Source organism: Oncorhynchus mykiss, chromosome 14 (assembly GCF_013265735.2).
Source record: "Oncorhynchus mykiss isolate Arlee chromosome 14, USDA_OmykA_1.1, whole genome shotgun sequence".
Classification (NCBI taxonomy): Eukaryota; Metazoa; Chordata; class Actinopteri; order Salmoniformes; family Salmonidae; genus Oncorhynchus; species Oncorhynchus mykiss.
In genome coordinates, this window is record NC_048578.1 from 32378055 (window position 1) to 32398261 (window position 20207).

The 20207-nt window shown below is 46.1% G+C and overlaps 1 protein-coding gene across 7 annotated transcripts; it reads left to right on the forward strand.

Moving 5' to 3' along the window:
• Positions 1-1143: 1143 nt before the first annotated feature.
• Positions 1144-19815, forward strand: zgc:66447 (SLAIN motif-containing protein-like). 7 transcript variants are annotated; one of them, XM_021561736.2, is made up of 9 exons: positions 1144-1376; positions 1950-2635; positions 9767-9921; positions 13150-13281; positions 16057-16197; positions 16526-16855; positions 17060-17203; positions 18220-18487; positions 18692-19815. In XM_021561736.2, the coding sequence occupies exons 2-9, from the start codon at positions 1965-1967 to the stop codon at positions 18756-18758; spliced, it is 1908 nt and encodes a 635-aa protein (XP_021417411.2). In that variant the 5' UTR covers positions 1144-1376; positions 1950-1964; the 3' UTR covers positions 18759-19815. The 7 variants fall into 7 exon arrangements, with proteins under 7 accessions (XP_021417411.2, XP_021417413.2, XP_021417414.2 ...); XM_021561738.2 differs by having other exon boundaries at positions 17063-17203; XM_021561739.2 differs by having other exon boundaries at positions 9767-9906.
• Positions 19816-20207: the final 392 nt, after the last annotated feature.

Genomic DNA, 20207 nt, shown 5'->3' on the forward strand with positions numbered 1-20207 from the left:
TTTGATTTGATTTAATTTGGGTACACACACAGTAACATGTGCTGAAGCCTACTTATTAGTACATGTTCTCACAGGTTTCACCCTCTCTCTCTGCCTTCACTTTAGGAACCCAACCCAGTATTCTTCCACTAGATCAACATCAGGTCTCTGCCCAGGGCTTGTTTCTGGTCGTAGGCTACTAACTCATATAGCTCTATTATCTACAGGTACAATTCAATAAGTGAAGCATGTTTATTACCATGAGAATCACTGTTGCAACAGAAGTAAGGGTTCTGCAGAACTTGAGCAATGATGGTATGTGTGGGTCTTGGCACAGATAAAGAGAGGTGTTGCATCACAATACTACAGAGGAGTTATTTTATTCAGTTAGTTTATGTTCCCCATTCACAGCTCATGTAGTTTGTTATGTTGAAGACAGGTTATTTGGATAATTATAAGCATTGTGGTAGATTAGATGTCTTGGAATGTTTGGTGTTGTACTAGGTATGCAATCTACCATGAGAGTAAATGAGATGTCTTGGAATGTTTGGTGTTGTACTAGGTATGTAATTTAGTCTCATGTTGACTGACAATTTTGTGGCCAAAGAGTGTATAGTACTGATGACAGGGCTGCGTTAAGTATGCCAGAAAGGAAACTGTACTGTACTGAATGACCAGTTGACAAACGCTGTGATTATGGTGGCTCAGAGGGCGATTACTCTATAGTGTGCTGCAAGTGTTCTGCAATTTGAAATATTCACACCCAGAGCAACGTTTTTATTTATTTATTCTAAATACATGGCTCTGGTCATGCCCATATTGATCAGGCCACACCTCGCCACACCCACCAAACGGGAGCAAACGTACCTCAAATGCTGTTGAAGAACGGTTCTCATCGTTTTGGGGAAACGTGTCGTTTCATTTCAAATCGTCACGCAACGTAGAAAACGTTGAAGCGAACTCTATGCACCTCAGCTGTGACATGGGTTAGTTTTTCTTACCCCTTTTATTTTGCGACCTCTAGCGCACGAGAAGAGAACGACAGGCAATACCTGGAGTAGCCTGTAGGTGGCAGCAAATACGTGTTAATGTCAGTTAGGGGGCGGGATCAATGCTCTGATTGGGTCAACTCGAGTCCCTCAAAGCTGGCAAAACATAGCTGCTTAGTTACCTATCTTTACTAACTAGCCAGTTACAGGCTAACAGGGACATGGCTTAGCGTGCTTCGAGCTATTACATCGATAATCATATATTTTTCTTACATACATCTCATTTACTTAAAAAAAAAATGTATTCCTTGTAAACGTACTTGATTAATGCAAACTCGTGCATTGGATTTATCGGGCTAATTCGAGCATTTCTTGAGAACACGGCTCATCTCAACCGGTGAAGCCAAGGTAGGTTTGTTATGTTTAGCTAGCGCTTTAGCTTGGTGGCTGGCTAATCAACAGTTCTCTTGGAAATGCATCGATGTAAGGACAATGATCTATTGGCTTGCATGATAAATTATATAAAAGCTTGTGTTTTAACGTCAGTTTGATCTAATTAGCTAGTAACAAATGGCAACTAGACGCTGCACTTATCTTTAGCTGCAAATGTTGGCGGCATTCAATGAAACTGAATGTGAGTGGGGGGAGATGCGGTTTGTGCCCGCTGTTAGCCTACAATTTGTCAGCCTTCGTAGCTTCGGCCGTTATTTCTTTACTCGTCATGGCAGCGTTATTAATTATGAACGTGGGAGTTTGTTAGTTGATGTAGCCAGAAAATATATTAAACTGCCGTCTATGGCTTTTATTGGCATGTAAACATAACGAAGTAACTAGCTCTGATCAAATTGATTAGTTATCGCACCACGATGAGCTTGCAGTTTGGGTGTTTTGTTCGGATGATTGCTTATCTCTAAACAGTGATTTCAATTGTTTGTTTCTTACGCGAGCTGCTGATCGACACATTCGTTTATCTTCCCTTAGCAGAACAGCGGCGACATGGTAGTTCCGGACAGCGCCGGTGAGGTCCAACCGGCAGGCAATGACTGTACCGGGGGTCTCATGAAAACGTCCCAGCAAAGCTACGAGGAGGAGCAGGAGCTAGCAGGGGTGGAGTTGGAGGAGGTACGTAAGCTCCAGGAGCTCATTCGAAGACTCGAGGTCCAGAATCAAACACTCCGCAACAGGGGAGACTCTACTAAGAATCTACATCTCAGAGGAGCGACCACCACAAACAGTAACCTCACAACCAGTACCAACATCAATGAGAGAATCTCTTCCAGCGAAGAGGTTACCAACACCAACTCCCCTCTCAGGTTGGGGAGTAGTGGAAGCTGTGGAACGGAACTAGGCAGCAGCAGTGACTTGGAGCTGTCCCCTCCTCAGGACAGTAGTAGCAGTGAGGATATGTCCCCTCTCCCTGCAGCTAACCGGATAGAGGATGCGGATGGTGGATTGTGTGCAGGCTTTCTGACCCTGCCGTGCGGGAATGGACCAGGACCGGCACCGACCCAGGGGCTAAGCACAACCCCAGAGAGTCCCTCTCTGGACAGTTATGAGTCTGAGACCCTGGCGGAGAGCGACTCAGGGGTGGACCCGTTGGCCCTGGATGAGGTTGATGTTCTGGACCTATGGGAGGACCTTGCAGAGGTGGATGACGAGGACAGCTGGTAGGTACCATGGGGATAAGAGCGAGACAAAGGAAGCATCTGAAATTCCAACCTATTTCCTATAAAGCTAATGCAGTACTTTAAACTGGGGCCTGCATAAGGCTCTGCTCAAAAGGAGTGCACAATATAGGGAATAGAGTGCCATTTCAGATTCAGTCAAATATCCTCTGCACACTGTTTGTAAGGACTCCTACCTTTTATTTTCTATGCTCCGATCATAAAGGGTCTTAGTCAGCTTCTTAGTCTACGGTCCCTTCCTCATCTGCTGTGTATCTGCAGATTCTGCTCTGTTCAGATGAAACTTATTCCCAGTAGACACTAGGACACATTCTGATCGCTGCAGATGAAGGAGAGGAACACATGTAGACCTTCACTAGTCTCCACCCCCACGTTGCCGTGGAGACATCTGTTTACCACTGTCTCCAGGGGTCGGGATGAGTTTGTGTTCACACTCAGGATGATGGAAGACCCTATAGCCAGATGAGTCATTATGTTACTGTTCTGTTGAACCTTTCACTCTCATAAGTATAGGGACTATGACTGCCACCTTTAGTCATACCAACATCCCAAATGGCACCCTATTCTCGTTATAGTGCACTACTTTTGACCAGGGCCCTAGTGCACTATGTAGGGAAAAATGTACTGTTTGGGACGTGGCCCTGGGTTGGAGGTGGGTCTCTGCTGTGGCAGTTGGCCTGGTTTCCGTGATACGCAACAACCAGAGGAAAACATGCAGAAAATACATGCAGATTTGATGCAGCTGAGCTAGCAGGCCTTTAGATGGAAATATCTGCGCGGTGCTTCTGCCTTGGAAATGCTCTGCTTTGTGGGCTGGATAAAATGGGCACTGACAGGCAGTGCCTCTGATCACTGAATCTATGTGACTGGGAGAGAGAAAAGAGGGGTTAGTGTGGAGAGAGAGGATGGGTAGTGACTGGGAGAGAGAAGAGTGGTTAGTGTGGAGAGAGAGAGGATGGGTAGTGACTGGGAGGGAGACTGAAATGGACAGAGAGAGGAAGTGGCTTGCTCTAGAGGGAGAGGGGCCACTGTTGTCGCTGGGCGAGGGGCAGCCAGCCAACGTGATTTACTCTGGGCACTATGTGTGCGCTCAGCAGCAGTAGTGATTTTCTCCTCTGACATGAATACCCAGAGAGGGAGGAGGCTTGAGCAAGAACTATTGCAGCACAGCTGGGCCTCTCAACGGCTGAGGAGACATGGGTCCTATTCACTAGGCACCCAACTGAATAAAATGGACTGAAACTTGTCCAATAAGAAAGGCGCTTGTTTTCCATTTTTTAATACACACGGCCTTTGGGCCCTAATACACACGGCCCTTTGGGCCCTAATACACACGGCCCTTTGGGCCCTAATACACACGGCCCTTTGGGCCCTAATACACACGGCCCTTTGGGCCCTAATACACACATTTAGTCTCGAATAAATAATGAAACATGTTCAATTTGGTTTAAATAATGCAAAAACAAAGTGTTGGAGAAGAAAGTAAAAGTGCAATATGTGCCATGTAAGAAAGCTAACGTTTGTTCCTTGCTTTGAACATGAGAACATATGAAAGCTGGTGGTTCCTTTTAACATGAGTCTTCAATATTCCCAGGTAAGAAGTTTTAGGTTATAATTATTATAGGACTATTTCTCTCTATACCATTTGTATTTCATATACCTTTGACTATTGTGTGTTCTTATAGGCACTATTATATTGCCAGCCTAAGCTCGGGAGTTGATAGCCTTGAAGTCATAAACGGCGCTGTGCTTCAAGCATTGCGAAAAGCTGCTGGCAAATGCAGGAAAGTGCTGTTTGAATGAATGCTTACGAGCCTGCTGCTGCCTACCACCACTCAGTCAGACTGCTCTATCAAATCATAGACTTAATTATAATATAATAACACACAGAAATACGAGCCTTAGGTCGATCATTTCGAAAACAAAACGTTTATTCTTTCAGTGAAATACGGAACCGTTCTGTATTTTATCTAACGGGTGGCATCCCTAAGTTTAAATATTGATGTTACATTGTACAACCTTCAATGTTCTGTCATAAGTAAAATTCTGGCAAATTAATTATGGTCTTTGTTAGGAAGAAATTGTCTTCACGCAGTTCACGACGAGCCAGGCGGCCCAAACTGCTGCATATACCCTGACTCTGCTTATACTGAACGCAAGAGAAGTGACACAATTTCCGGGCACCTTATTGATTATGTGCACTGCAGGACAAGCTAGTTAAACTAGTAATATCATCAACCATGTGTGGTTAACTAGTGATTAGGTTAAGATTGATTGTTTTTTTTATAAGATAAGTTTAATGTTAGCTAGCAACTTATGGCTCCTTGCTGCACTCGCGTAACAGGTGGTCAGCCTGCCAAGCAGTTTCCTCGTGGAGTGCAATATAATCGGCCATAATCGGCATCCAAAAATGACGATTACCGATTTGTTATGAAAACTTGAAATGGGCCCTATCTAATCGGTCGACCTCTAGCCCTAATACATACAGCCTTTGGGCCCTAATACACACAGCCATAGGTAGTCCAATAGCATGACTTGACTTATTGCTTCATACTTGGCAAAGTTCAAAAGAGTGTGTGTGAGACGAGCCAAGGCTGCAGCATTTTCCACAAAGGGAGAAGTGGAAACAAGGCATTAGTGGTCCTTTGTTTATCCCACATTATTATTATTATTGTTATTATTATTATTATTATTCTCCTACTGCTGTCTCAGTCGCTGCTCAGGGCTTCTCCTACTGCTGTCTCAGTCGCTGCTCAGGGCTTCTACTACTGCTGTCTCAGTCGCTGCTCAGGGCTTCTCCTACTGCTGTCTCAGTCGCTGCTCAGGGCTTCTACTACTGCTGTCTCAGTCGCTGCTCAGGGCTTCTCCTACTGCTGTCTCAGTCGCTGCTCAGGGCTTCTACTACTGCTGTCTCAGTCGCTGCTCAGGGCTTCTACTACTGCTGTCTCAGTCGCTGCTCAGGGCTTCTCCTACTGCTGTCTCAGTCGCTGCTCAGGGCTTCTCCTACTGCTGTCTCAGTCGCTGCTCAGGGCTTCTCCTACTGCTGTCTCAGTCGCTGCTCAGGGCTTCTCCTACTGCTGTCTCAGTCGCTGCTCAGGGCTTCTACTACTGCTGGCTCAGTCGCTGCTCAGGGCTTCTACTACTGCTGTCTCAGTCGCTGCTCAGGGCTTCTATTACTGCTGTCTCAGTCGCTGCTCAGGGCTTCTCCTACTGCTGTCTCAGTCGCTGCTCAGGGCTTCTCCTACTGCTGTCTCAGTCGCTGCTCAGGGCTTCTACTACTGCTGTCTCAGTCGCTGCTCAGGGCTTCTACTACTGCTGTCTCAGTCACTGCTCAGGGCTTCTACTACTGCTGTCTCAGTCGCTGCTCAGGGCTTCTACTACTGCTGTCTCAGTCGCTGCTCAGGGCTTCTCCTACTGCTGTCTCAGTCGCTGCTCAGGGCTTCTACTACTGCTGGCTCAGTCATGATTTGCATCATTCAAATGATCATCTCACTCTCTTCAAATGAATGTCAACCCTGTACTGCTGTTGCTGTCTAGTCTGGGTTCTTCTGTGGTGAAGGAGGAGCTTGGCTTGTTTACCAGAATCAAATTAACAGGATTGGATTACCTCCATATGTTTGTAATGGCAGACTGCTAATTCCAAGTGAGTCCATCTTCATTTAATTTCCCCTCTGTACACCACAATGTTCATCTGGACATGAGGCTTGTGTGTGTTTGCCAAGTTCAGGGTGTTTTTTTGTTTTTTTAAAGTTTGAACTATTATGCGTTTGTTTTAGCTGTACCATTTCTGTACAGTGTTGTCCGATACAAACGGGCACCATATTGTATTCCTGGTAGCTACTTTAGCAGCTGATCTGTGGATTAACAACCCAAAGCAGCAAGGCCTTGTTCTCTCTACCACATCATTAACCAGTCTGTATGAGCCTCAGGTGATTATCACTACTACAACATTAAATAAATAATCTGCCCAGGCATGGACCCCTAAGCTGCTTTGGGCTGGTGGCTAGGGCTCAGGACTGAGTCGTAAGTGGCACCCTGTTCCCTTTATGATGCACTACTTTTGACCAGAACCCTATGGTTGTAGTGGATTACATAGTGAATAGGGTGCCATTTGGGCTAGAGGCTGGATGGTTGCTGCTGGGGCCTAAACTTCTTTGGGGGGGGGCTTAGGGTGCATGTGATCCATCATGGACCTTCTGCCTTCTAAAAACATTTACTGAGAGGTATGGAGAATTCTGGGAATCTGTGGGGGCTGAGTCTAGAAGTAACCCGGATGTGCAAGGAACAAGCCAAGAAATGGGACACTAGCTAAGGTGAACAAAAGTGTCCAATGTCCACGCATGAGCGCTTTGTTTTGTGTGCAGATGATGGCGTACCTACCAGTATTTATATTTAGCTCTATGTATAAAAACAACAACAAATGGTCCATTTACCAAAAGATCTGCCCTTAGTCACTCAGCACTTCAACTGTAGCTCTGTGTATCAAATGATCTGACTGTTAAACAACTGGCCTAGGTAACTAGGCCTACTACTTAGCATCGGCCACCGCTGGTCAGCTCTCCAATTACTAGAACGAAACTGTTCCAAGATCAGGTTCTGACTTTAGAGACCTGACTGCTGAAACATCTGTAGTGAGGGACCTGACTGACTACTGAAACATCTGTAGTGAGGGACCTGACTGACTACTGAAACATCTGTAGTGAGGGACCTGACTGACTGCTGAAACATCTGTAGTGAGGGACCTGACTGACTGCTGAAACATCTGTAGTGAGGGACCTGACTGACTGCTGAAACATCTGTAGTGAGGGACCTGACTGACTGCTGAAACATCTGTGGTGAGGGACCTGACTGACTGCTGAAACATCTGTGGTGAGGGACCTGACTGACTGCTGAAACATCTGTAGTGAGGGACCTTACTACTGTCTTCATTGTTGCTGGTCCCAGTGGGATAGAGGGCTTTTCTTTTGTGTTTGTCCAATGGGAAGATTAGCCCAAGTTGATTACTCAAAAACCAGTTAGCACAGCCAGGCCTATCTTGTGTGTGTTTTGTGGCTCAAAGCATTCCCCCATGTGACCCGGATCAAACGTCCTAACGAACTTGGCAGTTTGCGCTGCACTTTTTTCAAGGAGAGGGACTTAAACACTCACTTCTACTTGGCTTTACTTCACATGTACTCAAACAGTTAAAGCAATGCAAGACGATCAGGCCCAGCGCTGGTGTTCAAGACGATCAGGCCCAGCGCTGGTGTTCAAGACGATCAGGCCCAGCGCTGGTGTTCAAGACGATCAGGCCCAGCGCTGATGTTCAAGACGATCAGGCCCAGCGCTGGTGTTCAAGACGATCAGGCCCAGCGCTGGTGTTCAAGACGATCAGGCCCAGCGCTGATGTTCAAGACGATCAGGCCCAGCGCTGGTGTTCAAGACGATCAGGCCCAGCGCTGGTGTTCAAGACGATCAGGCCCAGCGCTGGTGTTCAAGACGATCAGGCCCAGCGCTGATGTTCAAGACGATCAGGCCCAGCGCTGGTGTTCAAGACGATCAGGCCCAGCGCTGGTGTTCAAGACGATCAGGCCCAGCGCTGATGTTCAAGACGATCAGGCCCAGCGCTGGTGTTCAAGACGATCAGGCCCAGCGCTGATGTTCAAGACGATCAGGCCCAGCGCTGGTGTTCAAGACGATCAGGCCCAGCGCTGGTGTTCAAGACGATCAGGCCCAGCGCTGATGTTCAAGACGATCAGGCCCAGCGCTGGTGTTCAAGACGATCAGGCCCAGCGCTGGTGTTCAAGACGATCAGGCCCAGCGCTGGTGTTCAAGACGATCAGGCCCAGCGCTGATGTTCAAGACGATCAGGCCCAGCGCTGGTGTTCAAGACGATCAGGCCCAGCGCTGGTGTTCAAGACGATCAGGCCCAGCGCTGATGTTCAAGACGATCAGGCCCAGCGCTGGTGTTCAAGACGATCAGGCCCAGCGCTGGTGTTCAAGACGATCAGGCCCAGCGCTGGTGTTCAAGACGATCAGGCCCAGCGCTGATGTTCAAGACGATCAGGCCCAGCGCTGGTGTTCAAGACGATCAGGCCCAGCGCTGGTGTTCAAGACGATCAGGCCCAGCGCTGATGTTCAAGACGATCAGGCCCAGCGCTGGTGTTCAAGACGATCAGGCCCAGCGCTGGTGTTCAAGACGATCAGGCCCAGCGCTGATGTTCAAGACGATCAGGCCCAGCGCTGATGTTCAAGACGATCAGGCCCAGCGCTGGTGTCAGTTGAGATCATCACCTTATTGTGTAGTAGACTAGGCACATTGTCTACAGTAGGCTAGATGTGCTGTAGATGTGCCAATTTCAGACAACTCATGCAGTAGAAGGTAATGCATAGTGATTGCTGGGAGAGGACAGTACAGTAGAGCCCTCATTAGGAGATGGGGTCATACACAGGCTACAGTGCTGCTGATATTGCTACTGTGGAAGGAAGAGGTAACACTGCCAGGTGTGGGCTGAGCACAAACCGCACGGCTGTGGACTGTGGTTATTGCCCGGGAATCCGGGATAGGCTAGAATGGGTTGATGGAGTGGTGACCTTCTAGGATTGGATAAAAGGATGGTTTAGCCTTATGGCAATGCCTTATGTATGTAACAAAGTGGAGTGTTGAAACAAGTGGAGTCTATTTCTAGTATTAGGTGATTAGTGGTATGAAGGATAACGAGTTTGTGTGTGGTTGTTCCACCAATGCGTAAGACTAGAAGACAGGCCTCCTGCAAACATTCACACATAGTACAAGTTATTAAATGCGTAACTCGCAAGCCAGAGAACCATTAATGCGGTTTTCTTATCCCACTGTTCTGCTGTTCGCTTGACTGCAGTCTGGATGAACTGGCTTTGAGGCTTTGCAAAATGTAAATTGCCTCTTTTTCTCTTTCTGTCCCTCCCTCTTGCTCTCTCGCTCTCTCCATCCACCACCTCCTTTCTCATCCTCTTCCTTTCATTGCTGCCTCACTCATTATCCACCACATCTCTCCTTTCTCTCGGCCTGATCTCCTTTCTCCTCCCCACCCTCTCTCTATCTATCGCTTTTATATATATACAAATATATATATTCTCTCCTTCATCTCTCTGCAGGTTGTATGTCTCCCCTAAGAAGCAGGTAGTTGCTGAGCCCAGACCTGAGTCTCCTCTGAAGTGGTGTCGGAAGGTTCTGGACCACCCCAGCCCAGAGACGGAGGTGGCCTGTCGGACCCTGCTCAACCGTCTCGACCAGAGTACACACCTACCTAGTAACCTTGATAATAACCTTATAATGATCAAATACCAACTCTAAAGTAACTATACTATAGTAACCACAGTCACCTTATACTAACCATGTAATAGCCATATAGTAATCCTATAATAACCATATACAACCTTTTGATAACCTTACATTAACATTATAACAACCCTGTAGGAACCCTTCTACAATAACATTGCTTCCTCCTTGTGCCCAGTAACCCTATACCAACAGTACCGTTGCAAAGTAACGCTTCTGTCCAACACCCAATAACCTCATAACAAGCAATAAACAAATAAAACAAGATGAGTTTACCACTGACCAACAGTGAATGCAGTCATAACACATTACCTGAGGCAATAACCAGTACAGCCTCCTATCCAATAACATATAATGTTTTGACTATAACTATTGTTCCCTGAAGGAGGTAAACAAGTTACAACATACTATTGGGAGTCTCACTCCAGCGACTTCAGTTGAAGGATCTACAAACACGCCTGACATGGCCAATGAAATCTGCGCCCCTCTGGAAGCCCCCTGTTCCACAGGTTATAAGCGTGAGGCTTGGATTCAGTCCTTGATTTATATACCGCTGTTCACTGAGCCCAGGAACAGGCAGTGTGAGGCCAAACGGTTGTATCTCGTTTCCCGTCCTTCAGGGAACAGTAGTTATAGTCATAACGTTATGTTCCCTTTGTCGGTCATCTTTGGTACAACATACTATGGGAAAATATAATCACACCCCAACGTTATGGCGAGATCACAAGACAATTTTCTGGTGATAATGACTTAACAAAAGTTTTGTCAATCATGAGAAATTCTATAAATAGGAGTGGACATTGAAATCAGCTTTTATTGCTGGGGGTTTGATACGGCCCAGGCCTATACACTAGCACACGGATACTTAAAGCAGATGTGCTCTTATTAAAGGTCATTGTAGAGTCTTAGTGCCTCGGAGGCAGTATGACACTACTGTCAACCGATCATCAATATGTCCACACCTACTGTATGTATAGAGTTTCTCTCAATCTCCACAAAACAACTTGTCGTGATTATGAGAAAATGTATGATCTTGGCATAACGAGGGAATGTTTTTATTCACGCGTCTTCTCTGGACCTAATTTTTGTGAGTGCAGATTTACAGTGAAAATGGCTTCTAGCCCAACCAGGTCAAAAAGGTCGGACCCCATATTACCGCCGCAACATTTGAATCTTCCTATAGCGGATCGCCGGGACCGCATTTAACGTTCATAAACCATGTCCTGGGCCATTCTAAAAGTACTTGTGTGCAGTTAACTATTTGTTTACACTTCGTTCAGCCATGTTACCTCGTTAGCTAGCTAACAACCTGGTTACTTTGCTAGTACATGTTAGCTAGCTAACAACCTGGTTACTTTGCTAGTACATGTTAGCTAGCTAACAACCTGGTTACTTTGCTAGTACATGTTACCTCGTTAGCTAGCTAACAACCTGGTTACTTTGCTAGTACATGTTACCTCGTGAGCTAGCTAACAACCTGGTTACTTTGCTAGTACATGTTACCTCGTTAGCTAGCTAACAACCTGGTTACTTTGCTAGTACATGTTACCTCGTTAGCTAGCTAACAACCTGGTTACTTTGCTAGTACATGTTACCTCGTTAGCTAGCTAACAACCTGGTTACTTTGCTAGTACATGTTACCTCGTTAGCTAGCTAACAACCTGGTTACTTTGCTAGTATACGCAAACATCTGGGGGAAAGGGGATCAATAGCAATGAAGAAACCTGAAGGTTTTTAGAGACAGTGTACAATTGTCAATGTAATGCATCTCAATAGGGAAATTGTGATTTTACACAATGTAGAAACCTAATAATCTACAAAAATGACTTTGTAATTTCAATGACATGAATTCCTATGGACATGTTTTGCTTTTATAATAAACTGTCTTAAGTGTTGCATGTTATTGTCTAATGCACATGTGCTTCAAAAGTAGCTAGATTCTATATAGGCCCCATTTTTATATGCTGCTTCTCAATCCCCCAAAAAATGTTATCTGGTGCTCCTAATGTAGAGAATCCCGGCAACTCCGCCACCACCAGTAGTTTACCAGTGTTAGATCCAGCAGCACACCCCCATTCATTATTTATTTATCCGGTGTGCGTCTGGTACTTCTTGCAGCTACTGAACAACCAAACCATTCACACCTGACCAGGGCCTGGCTCAATGACCACGTGATGTCACGGTGTAGAGGCTGGCTGTTGGGTTGGATTACCTTGCCCTGTGACGGATAGCTGTGTTCTGGTGCAAATACCTCTGTCAGGCCATGAAACTACCCACTTTTTGTAGTGAAATGGTGACAAGCACACCACCGTGCTGCTCATTGTGTGGTACAGGAGAATACAGCCCCAGAATTGACTTCATTGTAGAAAAGATCAAAGAGAACTCCTGCGCTCAATGTATTACATCAGCTACCCACTGGCACAGGCAGCTGGCAAATATAGGAAATCATTCACTAGGAAATAACCTACCCCATAGATATGAGTTATGTTATATAAGTGTGATATTGGAGAGTTTCACCCTGCCACACTTGATGTAGCCAATGGCAAACAATACTGCTTCCTGGAGGAAGTAAATAAAAAAATATAGGAACCAGTTCCTTAGGAATAATGACCTACCATAGCCTCGTTGCTACCTCTAGATCACCCTTCTAGGCTACGAGAACAATTTCACCCTCCCAAACTTGTGTTTTGGCCCATTGGCTCCAGCAATGAGTCGGAATGAAGGTAGTGGCCAACAATGACGCTGTGTGAAGTTGGTAAATAATATAGACACCATTGTTGGCTCTTCATAAGTATTGCTATAGGACAATACATTCTAAATCTCTTTCTGTGCAGGTACAGACAGGGTCCTTAAGCTCTTGGAAACATCATCTGTCCTACCAAATACAAAATCAATGCCTTTAGTTTCGACTCGCTCTTTTGCAACAGTTTTTAAAAATGAACCAGCCACGGCCGACCATTTTGAAACAATGATGAAAGTTGTCATTTCTCTTTTGATCAGGAATTATTTTAAAAGTTTTTGTACACTTCAGAATCGGTACCTAAAGAACTGGTAAAGGAATCCTGAGCGCACACTTCCACCCGACTGTGTTTTATTGGTCTACAAGGTCACGATACAGGTTGCCTTTTAAACGGTGCCCTGACTCCTGTTTATGTAACTGTGTGTGTCCTCTCCTGTCTTATCCTGTGTGCCTTTTTAGCGTCTCGCTGGAGGAACATCTACAGCAGCTCTGGTCAGACGGGGGAGGCTGGCTCCTCTGGCTCTGGCCTCCTCTCTCCTGGGTACCACAACAAATCCACTAACAAAATCCTACTAACCAGTGGTGGCTCAGGTACGCATGATATTAATACACCACGTGCTGCTTTACTTTCAGCTGCTCTCTCTCTCTCCAGTGTGTTTAACAGTGTTGGTGGAACTCAAGATTAAAGTAGTATCAGATTAAAAATAACTTAAGTTCTTAGACTACCCTCCCGAGTGGCACAGCGGTCTAAGGCACTGCAGCACTTGAGGCGTCACTACAGATCCGGGTTCAATAGCAGCCGACCTCAACTGGGACCTACCTCCGGGTAGGGAAGGGTTTGGCCGGCCAGGGATGTCCTTGTCCCATTGCGCTCTAGCGACTCCTGTGGCGGGACGGGTGCATGAACGCTGACACGGTCGCCAGTTGTACTGTGTTTCCTCCGACACATTGGTGTGGCTGGCTTCCGGGTTAAGTGAGCAGTGTGTAAAGAAGCAGCGCGGCTTGGCAAGGTCGTGTTGCGGAGGATGCACGGCTCTCGACCTTCATCTCTCCCGAGTCCGTACGGGAGTTGCAGCGACGGGACAAGACTAACTACCAATTGGATACCACGAAATTGGGGAGAAAAGGGGGTCAAAAAAATAATATTAGTACCCGTCAAAAGTTTGGACACCTACTCATTCAAGGGTTTTTCTTTAATTTTACTATTTTCTACATTGTAGAATAATAGTGAAGACATCCAAACTATGAAATAACACATGGAATCATGTAGTAACCAAAAAAGTGTTAAACAAATCAATGTATTTTAGATTCTTCAAAGTAGCCACCCTTTGCATTGATGACAGCTTTGCACACTCTTTGCATTCTCTCAACCAGCTTCATGTGGAATGCTTTTCTAGCAGTCTTGAAGGAGTTCCCACATGCTGAGCACTTGTCGGCTGCTTTTCCTTCACTCTGCGGTGATTGTGGAGGCCAGGTCATTTGATGCAGCACTCCATCACTCTCCTTCTTGGCAAAATAGCCCTTACACAGCCTGGAGGTGTGTTGGGTCATTGTCCTGTGGAAAAACAAATGATAGTCCCACTAAGCGCAAACCAGATGGGATGGTGTATCGCTGCAGAATGCTGTGGTAGCCATGCTGGTTAAGTGTACCTTGAATTCTAAATAAATCACTGACAGTGTCACCAGCAAAGCACCATCACACCTCCTCCTCCATGCTTCACAGTGGGAACCACACATGCGGAGAACATCCATTCACCTACTCTGCGTCTCAGAAAGACACGGCGGTTGGAACCAAAAATCTCAAATTTGGACTCATCAGAACATAGGACAGATTGTGTGTGTTTTCTTGGCCCACGCAAGTCTTTGTGAGATGCAGAGTAGGTGAATGGATGATCTCTGCGTGTGTGGTTCCCACTGTGAAGGATGGAAGAGGTGTGGGGGTGCTTTGCTGGTAACACTGTCTGTGACTTATTTAGAACACTTAACCAGCATGGCTACCACAGCATTCTGCAGCGATACACCATCCCATCTGGTTTGCGCTTAGTGGGACTATGATTCAAAACACACGTCCAGGCTGTGTAAGGGCTATTTGACCAAGAAGGAGAGTGATGTAGTGCTGCATCAGATGACCTGGCCTCCACAATCACCCGACCTCAACCCAGTTGAGATGGTCTGGGATGAGTTGGACCGTGAAGGGAAAGCAGCCAACAAGTGCTCAGCATATGTGGGAACTCCTTCAAGGCTGTTGGAAAAGCATTCCAGGTGAAGCTGGTTGAGAGAATGCCAAGTGTGCAAAGCTGTCTTCAAGGTAAAGGTTGGCTACTTTAAAGAATCTAAAATATATATTTTGATATGTTTAAGACACACCCAAGCGATTTTGGAACTTTTCATGTTGAAACACAATATCCCATGTATAAATCTGGACACCTGGACCAGCTTTTGAGATGTTCCTTTTGTTAAGTAAATCAGGTGATGAATGAGTTGAAAGGGAGACTGGAGTAGTACTTTAAAGTAACAGGTTTGTAACAAGTGTTTTGTTTTAAATGTTTGTTTTATAATGTTTGCTGTTTTTTCTGGAAAGTTTTCAAAGGGTTGTTCTCCTCAACTCCACGTAAAGGGTCAAAGGTTGGATCTATTGTGTATATTGGCCTTCTACAGCAACGATGCTGAATGGTATCTTATGTTATGCATTGATGATAATTTCACAACTAATGGCATTTACAGGCATGTTTTGCAGAGTGGTGTGGATATCAAATACTTTGGCCCTTAGCGATGCTGGGAAAACAAACGTTTTATCTTCTCACGGTGTGGGTGGTGCTATGTAAACCAACACAATGCTTATGTTATCATGAACACAGACTGTAAATAACACTCTTTGCATGAAGTATGTAAATGCTTTGCTTGCTGGTGACCCCTCCTAATCCCATCTGTTATATAACCAAACACCCTGGATTATGTTGCCTCTTTTTCAGTTTGAATGAAGTGTGTGTTTCAGTTTGAATGAAGGGTGGGTGGTTGTGTGTGTCAGACGATGGCCTTGCTGATGCCTAGTAGAAACATCATGCTTCTAGCTGTCCTCAGCGCTGTCTATACTAATACAGTAGGACAGACAGGGAAGTCAGGATTTCTAAATATCTCTTCTCATAATGCAGGCCTGGTCCAGAAACAATTTCCTAGCTCTATAGTGTTCTCAGGTCTCCATACACAGAGATTATTACTGGACCAGTCTCTAATTAGACTAATAAATAAAATTGACTACTGAATGGATAATGTCCTTGGTTTTCAGGTGGTATTATAGTCCTTATTTTTATCCCTCAAGGGGCTGTTGTGGATTATATCTAAATCATGGTGTTACTGTTTTTCCAGGCTACATGAGTATGTACTCTGCTCTGAGTTCCCAGTCTTCTGTAGACAGTGAGCTGAGTACCTCAGACGACTCCATCACCATGGGTTACAAGCTACAGGACCTCACTGACGTCCAGATCATGGCCCGCCTACAGGAAGAGAGTGAGTGGTGTTGTGTAGAATAAGGACTGGTGATAATGTATTTCAGGAAGAGGGTGAATGGTGTGTAGAATACTGGTAAAAGTCTCTAAAGGGTTACATTGTGCTTGTCAATATGCCACAGATAACTGATAAAGAAGAAGACCGTGAATATGCTCACTCTGTGGTAGTGTGTGTGCTTAGGGCAGGACTGTGTTTGTAATGTGTGGGTGTGAATGTCTTTCAAAGTTATTGTCCATGTAGATACTAACTACACACGCCCGTAGACGCTTGTTCTTTATTGTGTATGTCTGTGACAGCGTCCAGGCTCTGTAACGCTCTCCCCTCTCAGGTCTGAGACAGGACTATGCCTCCAGCTCTGCCTCAGTGTCTCGTCGTAGTTCCTCTGCCTCCCTCCAGTCTCTACGTCGGGGTGGGACCTACAGCGACCAGGAGTTTGATACCTACAGCCTGGAGGATGAGGAGGATGAGTGTTGCTCTCTGCCCCAGCGACGCCTCCGCTACTCCCCCTCTCCCCTGGGCTCGCCCCGCTGCCTCTCCCCCTCACCAGGCTCCCAGGGCCAGGCAGAGTACAGCAGGCTGGGGGCCCCCCGACAACGCGCTCCACGTCGATCGCTACAGGGACCCGGGCCCGAGCTGCTAAAGTTCGCCAAGACCGAGGGTAGGTAGAGACCGGAGAGGAGTGTTCATGCATCACACACTAACCCGAAAACATAGCAGTATCAGTACACAGTCAGAACTACATGGAATTGTCAGTCAGATGTACTCTGTATCATTTGAAGACATGACTTATACATCGATTAGTTCTATAGAACACTGTTTCAGTTCAGTCTTTCTCCAACTCAAACCGTGTGTGTGGTTCCAGAAGAGGTGAGGCACAGCATGCCTAACCTGGCCCCCCGCACCAGCCTGCGTTCCCTGGAGGCGGTCAGGAACAGCCGCAGCATGGAGGCTAACCTCCAGAGCTCTGGCAACCGCATATCTCACCTGCCCCACTCCCCTTCCTCAGGTAACCCTCACCTGGCCTGTACACCTGCCCCTTCCTCAGGTAACCCTCGCCTGGCCTGTACACCTGCCTCTTCCTCAGGTAACCCTCACCTGGCCTGTACACCTGCCCCTTCCTCAGGTAACCCTCACCTGGCCTGTACACCTGCCCCTTCCTCAGGTAACCCTCACCTGGCCTGTACACCAGCCCCTTCCTCAGGTAACCCTCACCTGGCCTGTAAACCTGCCCCACTCTCTCAAGTAGAACTTGATACTGCGTACCCTATCCTGAGAGACTCAGAGGGAGCCTCTTACATGTCCCCTACTCCCCTCAGGTAACCCTTACTGGTACCTCGCCTGTCTCACAACTACCCCCCACCCCACCCTAAAATCACTAATATTCCTCTGGGTACAGGCAACTAGTCTACAACTCCTCCCTCATTACTGTCCCTCCCTCCCTGGTTATACACCTCAGTTCCACTAATATTCCTCTGGGTACAGGCAACTAGTCTACAACTCCTCCCTCATTACTGTCCCTCCCTCCCTGGTTATACACCTCAGTTCCACTAATATTCCTCTGGGTACAGGCAACTAGTCTACAACTCCTCCCTCATTACTGTCCCTCCCTCCCTGGTTATACACCTCAGTTCCACTAATATTCCTCTGGGTACAGGCAACTAGTCTACAACTCCTCCCTCATTACTGTCCCTCCCTCCCTGGTTATACACCTCAGTTCCACTAATATTCCTCTGGGTACAGGCAACTAGTCTACAACTCCTCCCTCACTACTGTCCCTCCCTCCCTGGTTATACACCTCAGTTCCACTAATATTCCTCTGGGTACAGGCATCTAGTCTACAACTCTTTTCTGCCACAAATCCTGATGTCATGTATACAGAGAATGTGCTCTTCTCTCTCATTACCTGAATTGTACTGTCATCAGAGCATTGGCATATGAACATGAAATAAGTGAAGACCACATGTGTACTACTTTGCAGTGTAGATGGCACCCATCTCATCATGCCCATCACCCCCTCCCCAGGTATGTCATCTAGTCGGATGCGAGGCAGTGGCCAGTCCCCTCTGTCCATGCGGGTCCCTGTCAAAGCCATGGGCTCCATGCCAGGGGCCCGCCAGCCCTCCAGGGTCCTGCCTGTAGTCCAGAGTGGACCCAATGGAGGGGTACGGAGGGTCCAGTCCCCAGGGCCTGCCAATGGGGGAGCCTACCCAGCTGGGAGAGCCTCTACTGGGGGTGGGAGGCAAGCAGCAGCCCCATCCTCCAGGGGAAGACTGGCCCAGACACCTAGAAGGTGATTGATTATTTAGAAATACACATTCAGCATTAGGACTTGGGATGATTACTTTTATAAAGTGAGTTGATAGGAGTGTGATTTTTCAGTACAGTCACTCCGTTGGTTAAACGTGATTACTCCTTATCAGTGGTGGCCACAAACCTTTAGAATGGCACTCTTACAGCTATCAAGACTCATGTCATTGTTGTCTTTGTTTGTTAGGTCTATGGGGATGACTAGAACAAATGGCCCAATCTCAAATGAGTCGTGGAGAGACGGCTGTTACTGAGGCAACAAGGAAACTTCCTCCACCTCTCCTGTACCTCACATTTTAGTATAAACAACACCAACATTGCGTACTGACTCTGAACATACCCCTGTGGGCAACACCAGCTTACTTGCCTCTGAACATACCTCTGTAGGCTGGACCACTGTAGATGAACAGACCTTCCTTGGCATGAAGAACCCTCTCACACCACGGATATACTGGAGAGAGACCGGATAGAAAGTGACTGAGCGCACAAACACACCGTTCTTTCGCTCTAGGGATCTAGACAAAGCTTCCACAAAATATGTTGTTTTTAACTAGTCAATTCCAGTCTATATTTTATGATAGTTGTTGAGAGAAGACTACGGGTTGTTTTTGATGTATGTTCTGTGGATGTACAGAACGGTTGTTGTTGAATACTTTGGGTGGACTGTTCTATTGTCTGTGTGAAGTTGAACTCCTAACTGATATGAAGGTGATCTCCTCTTGGGTGTTGCATGATGTTTCTGTTTAGTTTTCTTTCCTCTGAGGACAAAGAAATTAGTTTGTTGCATAATAGCCTTATCAATAGTAAGTCTGTTCTTCCAGGGAACAAACCCCATGTTGATGCGTGTGGGAAGGTTTTCTGAATGTTTGTGAGTGATTGATTGGTTGTGATTCCTCCTATAAGTGTTGTCTATTTGTGTTTTGCCAAGTCTGACACAACGCAACATCTCTGGACCACACTGCCCTTCCATCAAGACCCCCTTAAGAAAATAAAACATGTTATTGTTGGGTTAAATTCTTTGTGCCAAGGTGCATTTCTGATGCTGCAGCACTGTTTCTAAAATCCAATAAAGTACTACTTGTAGTTGAGATACTGTATGCGTTGATTTACCACAGTTGTTTTTAACTGCATATCGGTAGGTTCATCTGTTTCGGTTTTTGCCTACCACTGTACTAATACAATGAACTGTTTTATGCACGAAGCAAAGGCCTTATGCCTTTTCTTAGACCACCAGCTATGCACCCTCATGCGGAGTGCCTCTGAAAACCAGGAACTGTAATGAAAACGAACAATAAAACCTACCCAGAACTTGAACGTTTACTTTGTTTCTCGTGCAGATGCTTTTCCTCTGTTCTGCATGCATGGACCATAGAGCGATGTGCCTAGGCTGGAACACATGCTGCTATATAAAAAAATATATATATTGTGATTAAAACTCAGAACCTATGAATAATCCAACTGTTATATCCTATTGAACAAGGCAATGTGTCTATTCCAACATGTGTAGCTGTCATAGTAGGGGACAACTTTATTAGGGAACATGAATGAGTGTATGCACATGATTAATTGTAACTTCAATGCACTACTGTCCTCCAATGTTGAACCCTGCCCGATAATCAAACACATTAACTAACACACGTGTATATTCTTATTTCATCAACTGCTGTAACAATCCTGATCAGTAGGTAAGTAAATTATCTTTG